Source organism: Limulus polyphemus, unplaced genomic scaffold (genome assembly GCF_000517525.1).
Source record: "Limulus polyphemus unplaced genomic scaffold, Limulus_polyphemus-2.1.2 Scaffold495, whole genome shotgun sequence".
Lineage (NCBI taxonomy): Eukaryota > Metazoa > Arthropoda > Merostomata > Xiphosura > Limulidae > Limulus > Limulus polyphemus.
The window spans coordinates 443,907-457,925 of record NW_013666105.1 but is presented as its reverse complement, the minus strand read 5'-3'; the positions used below and the strand labels follow the sequence as shown (position 1 = coordinate 457,925).

At 33.5% G+C, this 14,019-nt stretch overlaps 1 protein-coding gene across 5 annotated transcripts in view; it reads right to left on the bottom strand.

Moving 5' to 3' along the window:
* LOC106458632 (voltage-gated potassium channel subunit beta-2-like) overlaps positions 1-14,019 on the bottom strand; it is an 88,518-nt gene that overhangs the window by 44,138 nt on the left and 30,361 nt on the right. For 3 of the 5 annotated variants that reach the window (XR_002610397.1, XM_022384905.1, XM_022384907.1), the window contains 3 exons: positions 3,896-4,021; positions 2,585-2,628; positions 2,041-2,078 (listed from right to left, as the gene is read on the bottom strand). Coding sequence is in view for 4 of the 5 variants with exons in the window: in XM_022384905.1 (XP_022240613.1) it covers positions 2,041-2,078; positions 2,585-2,628; positions 3,896-4,021 (208 nt within the window). In the remaining variant the exon portion in view is untranslated. The remainder of the gene's footprint in view (positions 1-2,040; positions 2,079-2,584; positions 2,629-3,895; positions 4,022-14,019) is intronic. The other 2 variants (XM_022384906.1, XM_013918157.2) reach the window with 1 other exon arrangement.

Genomic DNA, 14,019 nt, shown 5'->3' with positions numbered 1-14,019 from the left:
AGAAAGGACTTGTATCGCTGAAGTTTCTCGGAAAAAATTTGTACGGGAAATTAACAAACAAGCAGATACGCAACAGTATGATTTAATATCACAGGGCATTTTTGTACACAGCTACATACGACTTACTGTTCGTTTACTAGATTCTCTCTGAAGAAATTGTACATTAATAATAATTACAGTATACGTTTCTAGTTTATCTGGAATATCGATTATTCTCATGAAACTGACATCCACGTTTTATTATTTTAGTTATTTCTACATAAATTTGAAAAAAGCTTTATATTTACAAAACGTTAAAAGACAGCATTGGCTAAGAAAAGCTCAAATCAGCTACTGCCTAGTCGGAGACAAAAGATAGATCCAAAATGATATTTCTTTACACACCTGTTATTTCGAACCTGAAATAGCTACATTAAATTTAAAATGAATATGGAAATCAAACAAATGTCAATCAGTAAAGTAAGGCGTTATTTTAAATTCGAAAACTAATTACTTCAAACAGTTACATTTTCAACAGATTAAAACTCATTAGCATCACTTACATGCGTATTAAAATCCAGATTGATCTAACCTGTAGCTTCTTATTATTGATGTAAGATGTTTGAAAACTGTGTTTTTTAACCGCTTTACTGTAATATCTTTAGTTTGACCCTGAAAAAGAAAGGTCCGTCTTTCGAAAGCGTTCGGGTTATAGGGTATCGTATCTCTATGTTATATTCATTTCTTGAACCTAAATGTTTTTCTAACATCATGAGAGTAATATCACTGTAATTTCTTTGTTCTTTTTTGTGATGTTATTTTGGTGATAAATGAATTAGAGCTTTCTATGTAAATTAACTACGTCTCATGTTCTAAAATGTAAAGAGATTCATTGGAAACATTCAAGCCCATTCATGCTATGAAGGATTTTTGCAACCGCTCAGTATCGCTCTGCTGACGGCAAAAAAAAAACAAAAAACAACAGTTTAAAACTAGTCTACAGGTACATTGTCATTAGGTCTAATATTCGTGATAAAAATCACGCTAAACAGCAGATGTTTATTTTGATAAACCTATTCCTTATTCCATGACGGATTTCATGTCAAGTGACTCTGATTTAGCGTAATAGTTTAAGTAGAGAAATATAAAAAAATAACAAATTCAGTTTAGTTTAGCGAAACCATTTTAACGAATATTAGGCCTGTTGATTCTGTTGCTTCGCCAGTTTACGGCGATTAACATAGTAACATATAGGTACATTTTCCCCACGCCTGATGAAGATAAATATTTTATGACTTAACAACAGATACAATATTCTTCGTTTGGTAAAAAAAAAAAATACTTAGAAAAAAAAAGTAATGTATCATTTGTCTTACGAAGGAGGGACATTTAAAAGAAAGGAAAACATGAGGTGCGGCATCTGTTACCTCACAAAGAAAGAGCATTCTTAGATATAACACTAACAGGTTGTTTCCGTCATCTGATGAAAACAGGGCATTTCCTAAAACTTTAAACTGGGTATTCTTTACTTGATGAAGAAAAATCATTTTTTATTATGTAACAGATGTAGTAAACATTGATTGATTACAGAAATTGAATTTTAAGGCATATTTTACCTGATGAAGAAGAAACATTTTATTCCTTGCCTTTACATAATATTGAAGGTCAAGGAGTTAGATATAATATTATGGATATAAGGATATAATAAAATGAAAGCTTCTAATCAGGTTCTGGTCCAGGGTATAAAGAATGACAAAAGAGGATGCTGAGTACACATCAGAATCACTGTGATGCATATTTAATCCAATCATTTTCGATGGATGAAATAGTGACTTTCTAAATATTATATGCCTAATTTAAAGTAATATTATAATTATATTGCTTTTATGCTCCAATATACATTACAGGAATTAAACATTATAACTATGTTTTTGTTACAAAGGTCGAATTATTGTTAATATTAAATGATATATTCTCAATCATGTGACATATCTTTCTTTTCTGAGTTAAAGCGAAAAATACAAACAGGTTTTTATGGTAAGAGACAAATTATTTACTTACCTCTTCAGAAAGCTGTGTTCCAAAATTCACCCACGTACCTGTAAATAATAAAGGTTTATTTAGTTTTACTAGTATTTTCTTAAACAAATCAATTTATTCATCGGTATAAAAAATTTAGAGTAATAGCCTAATAGGAGGAATGTAAAAAAATGCAATCTAGCGAAACTATTTTCACGAATATTAGGCCTGTTAATACTGTTGCTTCGCCATATTTCGGCGATTAAAATCGCAGCATACAGGTACATTACAAATATTCTATAGCTTAACATCAGGTACAGTATTTTTTTACGTACATCACTAATCCATAAAGCTATCTCACTTAAGATTAATAAGAATAAATGGATAAATAGATAGATAAATGATTAAGACAGACAGAAAAACAGGTGAGTAGTGTTTAAAGCAGTGAAGGGAAACACCAACAAACAAAATACAACTAGATACTTAATCATAACCCTTTCTATATCATTAACATACATGTCGCTCGCTAATAAACCTAGATGTAAACTCACTGATTTGAAGAACGTATAAGAATCTATATATTTACCTAAGCCAATGCAGGAAATTTTCAGGCCAGACTTTCCAAGGTTTCTAGACAGAAAGTAATTTGATTATATATACTAGACTACAGCAATAATAAGTTCCATTCTTGATTATATTGTAATTACTAGCAGTCTGCGGTCAAATTAGTATAATTATAACAACAGTACTTCTTTAAATATAGGATTTCTAGAATAATATATACACAAGAATTCTAATCGCAGACACTGAAATCTAAAGTCCACTTGTCTTAGGCCTAACATTAGTTAAGTCTTCATTAAGTACGCCTATATTAGATAAAGAGATAAATTATCACTAACTTGTGTACGTGTTTTGCTTTAGTTTTGTTAGGGCTAAACTTCACTGTAGTTAATACTATCAATCAATAAACTTATAATGTTATTCTACGACCTAATGCCAGATCTTTTTAAAAACTTTGATAAGCTTTTAATATGTTGTTGTACAAACTGTCTACTAATGTATCTTTACATCCGTCTTTTGTTGAAATGACGTGTTCGCGCGCATTTTCGGGACAGACAAAACTAAGTAATATTATAACAGATTTGTAAATATAATAGTTACTGGTTTGTTGAACCTTACAACATTCATAAGGATGGTTAACACGTTAATTTTAGGTCTTTCAATTGACAATATATCCAAAGCAATCCAATTTCAGTGACGAAAATTTGTGTATGATCTCATTGTTTGTCTCGTGCTTGTAACACTGATAGCTTTTACAGAAGCTGTACAATAAAACATAGACTGTTGGATTGGACTTGAGAAAAATACTATTTTTATTTTTTTTCTTCACGTTATACTCATAAAGACTGTGTTCCACTCGTGGAATCTGAAATTAATATTAAGGTATGCCTAACTAACTATCAGCAAACTCCCAAGTTCATTGATTTTGAAGTGTTTGAGGTGCATCTATTCGCAGTTTCATCGCGAATGGTACCTTATGCATAGGCTAAACGGCCAGATCAAAGATCCCGAGGAAACAGGTATAATTGTTCCAAATTTTGAATTGTTGACCAGGGGGAAAGGAGTCAGTCCGCAGTATCCGTCGCCACGAGGGCTTTGCCAGACTCTTTAAGTCGTATAACGGAAGGGTTTGTCTAACGTTTATAGCGCAACCACAAATGAAAGTGCGGAGTGTGTTCAGTATCATCGTACCTCAAACTTTGAACCATCTGATCCTTAGCCCGGCACGCTAACCATAAACCACGCCATATCCGGAACTACTTGAGATAAAAATATTTTCGTAGCTTTCACGATAATTTACCTTTGATAAATCAACTGAATACAAACTTCTACCTACCTATAACGCATCCCTGTGGCCCAGTGGACAGAAGTCTGTCGACTCGGGGGACGAGTGGTCATTGGACTCTCGCTGGACATAGTGCTTTCGTCCAGACATTCTAGGCTGGCCATAGGTGCTCTGAAACTATGACCATATATTTACTTTGGTCTAACTTCGGCGAAGGAAATTAATAGAAACTTTGTTTCAAAAGACAAGGAAAATAAAAGAGAAAATGAATATGCAGATGAGAAGATATAGAAGCAAGTGGAAAAACTGAACGAGCAACTGAAGGGAAGAAAACAAAAAACAAACAATCAAACAGACAAATTATCGGACAGCAATAGAGAAATACATTAATAGTACTAAAGGAAGACAATAATAACTAGTCAGTTATTTTAATTTTCTGGTTTTTAGAAAAAAAATTTATTCGTCACTAGTTATTTTGTATCAACAACCGTTCTTTTACGAGAAGAAAATGGATCGAACATTAGTTTAACTCTAGTTTGGTAAATAAAATAAATTCGCATTTTTTTTCTACTAAACAGTTTTGTCTGCAAAGTTTTTTTATTTCTTTTACCCTTTTGGTGACACCGTGAAATTCATGCAGCTTGTGCAGTAGTACCATATAATATAAAGACGAGGAAAACCATCTTTTTTTAAGGGTCTAAATTATTACAATCTTATTTTATACTAATTATAAGACAGCCCATTTTAATAGCAAGCTTAAACGTAAAAATGTCTCATGAAACTATAACTGATTCTTATTCGATGCTTCAACTTCTTACCTTATAGGTTATGCCAGTTCTTAAAACGTTAGTGAATAATTAGTATAGTACACTCTTAAAAGCTATGTTATATAATGATAAAAATTATCTCTATATTTCACTGAGATTGTAAAACTATGGTTTTACCTAGGCGAGTATTTATTATTATTATTTATTTAGAATAAATTTTTCATAGTGTTATTAATGGAGAAACTCTGATAGTTTAACAAATTACCCAGAACCAATGTGTAATTTTAAATATTAATCAATTTCATAGAGAGAAAATTACAAATTTCATCACCAGTATTACAGCACACAAACAACTAAAGCAATGTGAAATTCAATATATTTTTGAAGCTGTTTATGTCGACATTTTTACGGTATTTTCCTGAAAAATTAATCAAGACACAAAATCAGAAAATCACAGCTAAACCGTTAACATTAGGGCAGAATATTAAAGCCACGTATTAAGGTTTCCTTCATATGTTTAACCTTTAATTTACCGCCTTTCGATAGAGGCTTTTAGGAAAGCAACTTGGAACAACATTGTTAATTACCTCAATAAATTATGAAAGCAACTCAGAGTAACATAATTAATTATCTCAATGAATTATGAAAGCAACTTAGAGTAACATAATTAATTACCTCAAGAAATTATGAAAGCAACTTAGAGTAACATAATTACTTATCTCAAGAAATTATGAAAGCAACTTAGAGTAACATAATTAATTACCTCAAGAAATTATGAAAAGAACTTGGCGCATCATTGTTAATTACCCAAGGAAATTTTCTTTAAGCATTTCAGCCTTGAATTCGCTCATTTCAAGAAAAAAAATATTTAGAAATTTCAAACTATTTAGCTACTAAGTAGGCAACAGTAAATTTTATGTCAAAATCACCCAAACGTATTTATTAAAAATCCGAATTAACTTAGCACTTCTCAGAGTAGCAGAAATTACGTTCTCACATATGCCGAAACAAATACCTTTTGAAAAATGTGTTTCACTGAGAACCTTAAAAGTCGTTCTCTGACTTCTACACGCATTATCTGGTAGAAAGTTTATTACTATCAATGTTGGCCTTAAAGAGTAGTGGCAACTTCAATATTTGAGTTTTTAGGGGCCTCTCTCTATTCCAAACAACTATAAAAACTGTCTTTAATTTATTTTTACTAGTTTTTAAAGTATTTACTGCTGAATGAAGGATGAAAGCCATATTAAAGAAAGACGACAAACAAGTTCTGAGAACGTTTCGGCTGACGACTTTTTTGAAGGTCTTTGAACGTCATAGGCTACTAAACTGTGTTAACCTTCTTGTCAGGACATTAAAGGCAGCATTTCTGATTCAATACAAACGTAATTCTGGTCCCGGTATAACTATTATTATTATTACTGTTACATGTAAGTTTTATTTTATCTTTTTCTTTATTGTCAAGCGCAAAACTACACAACAGGCTATCGGTTCTATGCCCCCCACAGGTATCGAAACCCGATTTTCGAAAAAGTTGTAAGCCGAAATGGCGGGTAAAATATAAAAAATAAAAACGTTTACCTGAAGTTGTTTGGTTCTTTGTAGTCTTTATTGAATATTTTTTTTTAAATTAGCTTTATCAGTTACTCACATAACATAGCTAATAGGCTTTCTGACGCCTTTCAGTTGCACAGATGAGTTTAAAATGCCCTTTAAAATTATTCATTTGTTTGTGTCAGAATCTCGTACATAGATGTCCCTAATGATCAGTACCAGCTGCCATCTCTTCAACTACTGTTGTCTGACTAAATAATGGGATTTGACCAGCATACTTACAACACACTTCTGACCACAAAGTGCGGAACGTATCTTGCAATCAAGAGACACGAACCATGCATTTTCAAATCAACAGTTCGGTCACGTTAACCACTAGACCATGCCCGGTTTATTTAAAGGTAAAATGCATTTCATTTGTTTAGTTTTCGTCAGCAGGTAGTCCAAAACCTCTTCTCTGGTGTGCAAACCTGTTAGTGGAGTATGTAATCTTATTACCCTGCTTCTGGAAACTTCGTTCTTTCTACATTGTTCCAAGTAATCTATATAGTTCATTACTCGATCTAAGAATTCAGTCGTTAGATTCAGCGCTGGGTCATTCAGTTTGATAAATTACTCTATAGATTCTATACCTTATCACTTAACCAGAGTGATGCTTCATGAGATTTTACAATGTATTATCGAGCTGGAAAATACATTTGTGATATTCAACACGGTGTCACTCTGTCTGAGAAAGTTTTTGTCGTATCTCTAAGATATAACAGTCTGAAAGATGGTCCATTAAATTCTACTACATGTGATCGCAGGATCCCTAAATTGTTCTCTTTCAAGAGTAAATGCAACCAAAATTAAGAGTAACAAATATTTTTACTTCTTGCTTTTGAATTTCATATGTCGCGTTGTGTTGTAGCCTGTATATTGCACAATTCTTCACGTGATTCATGGCATGTGCATGTTTACTGATGTCACGACAGTACAAACTGTGACGCCATTTTAGTGTCTACTAACTGACTCACAGACAACACACTACTGTATAGTTTTGAGAGAGGTTAAAACAGGTTACCCCCTCCAGGCAGCCTTCGGTTCCCTTTCGGAGAAACAATATATTATCGAACTTGAGAATACATACATGATATTCACTCAGCCTGAGATAGCTTTCTAACATATCCTGAAAATCGCTCATTAGATTACATGATGTATTACACAGCCTTAAACCTCAGTCATTTGATTTAAGATAATATCACTAAATCTGAGAAATATTTCCTTTGCGTCTACGTGTCACACAATCGGAAAAATATAGGCTAACAAATATTCACTAGTTTTAACCCAATACCACGTAGGCTAACAAATATTCACTAGTTTTAACCCAATATCACGTAGGCTAACAAATATTTTTCATCGAATTATGCAATGTACAAGGTGATTATAAAGAAAACTTCTTATTTAAAAAGATTATGTCTTTAAAATGTTCCTCCTAAGGGAACAAATTTCACCTAAGGCACATTGTAAATCATGTTTGTTAAAAACAAAATTGGACATGTTTGAGAGTGTTTCAGAAACTGTCATAGCAAGTGTTCAATGTGCTTTGCATCATTCTGAATCAGCGTATCAAGCCAACCACTAAATGAAGATGTTACAATCATCATCTGTCCCGAACTGTGTTCATTGATCCACACAACATCCTACACAATGACATACATTTTATTCAATTCAATAGTCTCATATTGTTAAAAAAAGAAAGAAAGAAGATAAATAACACCAATGCTAACGAAGAAAAAGAAGATACAGGTTTACAGCATAATATGGTTTTAAAAACTACGCTGAATAAAATTTATGATTCTCAAAGTACCTCTGGTGAAATGTTATTACCTAAACACAAGCAATCTTTCAAAATATAATCATTTTAAATGAAAACTTTCTTTACAACCCCCCCCCCCCTGTCAGTCAGGCTAAGAAATTGTCATTTAATTCTTAGTCTGAAAAGTGAGAATAAGTGTTAAAAAAATCATAGCTAAATTATGCAGTGTACAGCATTAGATATAATTAAGGAAAGAAATAGGGGAGCACCTATAGCAGATATAGAAGCTAGGGGAGCACCTATAGCAGATATAGGAGCTAGGGGTGCACTTATAACAGATATAGGAGCTAGGGGAGCACCTATAGCAGATATATGAGCTAGGGGAGCACTTATAGCAGATATAGGAGCTAGGGGAGCACCTATAGCAGATATAGGAGCTAGGGGAGCACCTATAGCAGATATAGGAGCTAGGGGAGCACCTATAGCAGATATAGGAGCTAGGGGAGCACCTATAGCAGATATAGGAGCTAGGGGAGCACTTATAGCAGATATAGGAGCCAGATGTGAAATAAAAAAGTAATGGAATATATTTTGAGGCGGTTGTGTGATTATGGTATGACACATACAGTTTTTCACTAAAAAAGAAAGGGTTCGTTATTAAACTTTATTATATAACATGTATTAAAGTTAAACTTCAATATGTGCAATTAATTAGTAGGCTAAATAATTATTATCTAGGTGATTTATTGCAATGAATGAAATTAAAATATAAATAATCACTGAGATGTCGATAGGCCAAGCAGATTGTTTCAGAATAGGTCTAATTTACTAATTACTACAACACCATAGAACGATAAGCAAAGGCTTTTTGGAGTGCCTAACCTAACTTCACTACTGTTTTACGAGAAAATGAACTAACTGCCTTTGGTCCCGTTTGAGTCTAAACACGCGTACTGATTGGTTGAATTTAGAGAAAGAAGAAAAACAAAATGGCGCGAAATTAGTAACGTGTTGTGCAATCGCAGTGCTTCATTCCTGAAAAAACATGAAGAAGTGTTGAATCCGCCATTAAAATCCTAAAAACAAAGTTCGATTTCGGAATCAAAGAACGCGAAAATAGTTCCGGACTTCCAATAGTCCAGAATTGTTCTAGATTTAAGTTCGATTTAGCACATCCCTACACACGAACACAATGGGAGAAAATATTAGCGCCCGGGATTTGTCGAGGTCTGACTTACAGGGGTTGCAAACAACGAGTAATTGCAACTAAATGGATAATGTATCATTGGTAGAATGCATTATTACACAAAATAGAAAAAAGAAACAAATATATATTTTGTACTTGCTTTAAACAAAGCAATTCATTTTGTAATCACAAGTTTATCAGTATATAACTCCGAAATATTGTTGCACGTGTTCTATATTTGTTTACGCAATGCAGTCAAGTTTGGTTACAATATAACCTCATTAATATTCATATTGAATCTCTGTGCAGGCCAAGCCGCAGTTACGAGTGTTCCATTAGCCTATTTTTCCTCCAGTTATCGTTTCGCCACATTGTTGCATACTTGAGACCACTGTTTTGTTGGAAGATGAATCCATGTCCAGATGGTCTTGTTTCTGAGAGAATGACACGATAGAGAAGACTCTGTTTGTACCTGTAACAGGCAAAATGCTATCACATTTATGTAGATCTCCAATATCATTAGCAGAGAAACAACCTAAATTTGTATAGGAGTTCTAGCATCCTTCACTGTAGGTGTTGTGCATTAACCACGATACCGTTCTTCTCTTTGTCATCGAACAAACTATCGTTGATTGCTATCAAATAATTTGAATTTGGATTCATCTAAAACGACCCCCTCTCCTCCAGCTCATTGTTTGAAGCCTGGTGCCGATTTCTCGCATTGGCTTGGCTATTTCTTTTAAGCAATGTTTTATGAGCAGCAACTAATTATTGGAGCCACTTCGTGCTAATGTGTATCATACTGTTCCGTAGACCACACTCACACCTGTAATTATAGCCATGTCATTAGGTTATAGTAAGATCTCTAATGGATTGTCGGTAACACGTAAAGAGCATACTCTGACTTACTTAAAATCACTCTTAGGATTTTGACCATGACTAATTGATTATCTACAGTACTGTATTGGTGTACGCTCTTCAGAGTTTCTAAATAGCTCCTTCTGGAACACGAAATTTCTCCTCATTTTGTCGCACGGAGTAGTCTTAACCACTAAAAATGTTGAATTATATATGTTTGTCGAGTAAAATGTCTGTCCTGAGAGCCCTGAATACAATCACCATATTACTACTGGGAAGAGTTTGACTGTCTGTAGCACAATCTTATTGATATGGTAACAGTCAATTAGAATGTAAACTATCTGTACGTGACTGTACACTGGTACAGTTAATTTTGACAGAATATAAAAGAAGCAATTCCAAACTTCTCCATAGCCAGTCGCAACTAACGTCTGTATATACCACTACAATAGTCTACTCATACCTCCACCATAGTTTGATTACACCACCAAACCTGGACACACTTTTTCGCTCAATTTTTAACACAAAACCTCTGCGACAGTAGACATTATATATACATGTATCTACCAATGTCTGTACATACCTTAACCGTAGCATAAATATACTTTATTCCTAGCCTGTATAAATAAAACGTTATGACGCAGTAAATATATTTGCTATCCATCAGACTTTCACAACGAAGTTTTCTTTTCATTTCACAGGAACGGGTTGATGTTCACTGGAAAACTCACGTGCTTTCTAGTTTTTCAGGCTTAGATAGTAATTGATCTAATGAAATATACCTAAATGGTCAGCACTATTAATATTTAATATAAGAATTGTCTTAGGATAACGTAATAGTTCAGTGAAAATATTCTACGAAGCTTCATGCATATCCTACTATTTACAAACGTTTCTTAGTAACTCATTTAGCTTATCTACTGAAGAAATTCCAGTCCTGAACATTCGATAATAATCTCTTCTTGAAAGCACTTTAAAACTGATACTGACCTTCTCTGTTGTTCAAGTTTTTGATATGACTGACGTTACTCTCAAACAGTAATAATGGGGACACTCACAAAGGAATACTAAACGTTTTAAATGAAATTAACAAAACGAAAAAATAAAAACGACTAGAAAAATTTCCCAAACTGATCCGTTACAGCTTTTAAACTTTTTTCAACATCTTGAAAATTTTCTTACTTCCTGTCACTTAAATACAATGTAAAGTAGACTTTGTATTTTTGCTACAGACCAACATTTTCTTTTTTGAACCCGTGTTTTGCTGTTCGGGGAAATTCGCTATAGTAGATAGTACTTGCATGTATGCGAGTACATTACTAAAAAGTAAACTTCAAGGTGTATTAAAAGAAAATCTATTATTTTGATATAGCACACAGTTAGCATTAAACTATAAGGATTAATAAGTTTAGTTACTTAGTTTGTTTGTGTAAAGCTATACAATGGGCTATTTGTGCTGTGCCCACTACTGGTATCGAAACACAGATTTTAGCGTTATAAGCCTTCAGACTTACCGCTAAGCCACTGGGGCTAATAAGTTTAGATCAAAAGTGAAGTTCAAAATGGAAAACATTATTCCTATCTGGTAATTAAGTGTAGGAAGATTGGTTCTAGTTGAATTTCCATCGCCGGATGTTGATAAAACAGCCACGTAATGGATGTTTAATGCTTTCAAAATCTGATGCCTTGGTGTGTATTAACACGTGTATGTTTTTTAAAGTTAAAACCAAAATTTTGATCAATTTCTGATGCTTTAAAAATGTAAACTTTACCTAAGTTTGATAATTTTAAAATTGAAACTTTAGTCATGTTATGTCACATTTATAAACGAAATTTTAGCCACGTTTTGATTTTTAAATTAAAACTTAATTCAAGTTTGATATTTTTAGAATCAAAGTTTTAGCTAACTTTTAATGCTTTTAGATTTGAAAATTCAGTCAAGTTTTGACACTCTGAGAATTGAAACATAAGGAATGTTTGATAATTTTAAGATCGAAACTTTCGTAAAAATCATAAAATTTTATTAAGTTATTTAATCTTCTGCTTGATTTTCTACAAAATAAAAAATACGTTCTGATCTTAGACAGTCAAAAGGCATTTTCAAAATTAAAAGAAAAAAGACAAATATTTCAGAAGATTAACCTATATTCTATTATTAGGCCTAATACTTTGACAATTGTAAAGTAAGTCTCTCGAGAAGCCGTAATGGCGAAATATTAGATCTAAAAATAAAAATGTTAATATTTGTAAGTAATGGTAGTTTTTTTCCTAATTTGAAAAAACGGCTTCCTCACTCATGTTGACTTTACAAGCACAAAAAATAAGATGAAAAAAAGACATCTTTGCTCTTTTGATCAAAAGTAAAACTATCTAAATGTTTCGATAAAATCAAATCGTTATTGCTGATACGTGGATTATCTCTGTGGTACAGATCTAGTTTTCGGAACTGGCAAGCCAGGTTTGAATCCGTGCCATACCACACACATTTTGCACACTTTAAGCTGTGGAGGTGGTATTAGAATATTAGTCAATCTCTTAGCGTGGATGATAGTGTGTTACCGACTGGTCAGTTGTTCAAAATTACGATTTTTGTTTGTTTGTTTTGAATTTTGCACAAAGCTACAAGAGTGCTATCTGCGCTAGCTGACCTTAATATAGCTGTGAAAGACTAGAGGGAAAGCAGCTAGTCATCACCACCCCATCGCCAACTCTTGGGCTACTCTTTTACCAACGAATAGTGGGATTGACCGTCACATTATAATGTAACCACAGCTGAAAGGACGAGCATGTTTGGTGGGACGGGGATTCGAACCCGCGACTATCACATTGCGAGTCGAGCTCCCTAACCACCTGGCTATGCCAGCCCAAAATTACGAACGACCTCAGTAGCTTTGCCATGCACCCCCAGTGGCACAGCAGTATGTCTGCGGACTTATACTGCTAGAAACCGGGTTTCGATACTCGTGGTGGGCAGAGCACAGATAGCTCTTTGTGTAGCTTTGTGTTTAATAATAAAACAAACAACAAAACAACCAGCTTTGCCATAAATGCAAGTATAGTCATTTCCACAACAGACTTTCTTTTTCGTAATTCAATTCATTTACTTTTTTTGTAAAACAAAACCTCTACAGACATATTCAACTGTAAGTACATTAGTATATGGGATATTTCAAAAACATATTCATTATTCTGTTTCTTTTTTTCCACTTATCGTGTGAAGATATACTTTTGTTTTTCGTGTTAGACATGCAATAGGGTGCCAGTGACGTTTTCTATCATCTTAAAGTTATGATGCAAACATGTAGCAAAGTGTTGTGTCTTATTTTCATATTTACATAAACCAACAAACGAGCGGCGCTTTTCAAACCCTAAAGAGTGGAGCTTACTTTCCAAAAGCATTTGTTTGTTGATAAGTACAATTCTACACAACGAGCTACGTTGCTCTGGCCACTGCGGATATCGAAACCCAATTTTTAGCGTAACATACTCATAGACTTACCGCTGGTCCACCAGGGGAATGTGCTACTTTTTAAGTGCATTCGTGTTATTAACTTTGTAACTGTACGTGCTTTCCAAGTATTACGATTGCATTTTATTACGGTTTATTATTATTATTTTTTTCTTGTATTAGTTTAGAATGACTATTTCATAAGGATTCATGTTCAGATTAGCATCAAAAGAGAAGAGGTTTCTTAGAAAACATACTCGCACACGATACGTTATTAACGTGATAAATAAATATTTTATTTTATCAACAGCTGTTAATAGATAAAACTCGTGTACAGATGAGTAAATTCAGTATATTAAAGACCCAACTGGTCGTGGATAGGTAGGTTAATCATTTCGTTAGAAAGTACGTCACTCCGCAAGGGCAATAATAATTTTACTTGGCAAGTAAAATAATCTAAGGATCGGTGAGTAAAAATCTTTTTTTATCCTTAGTCTTGTTTGTTTTGGAATTTCGCGCAAAGCTACACGAGGGCTATCTGCGCTAGCCGTCCCTAATTTAGCA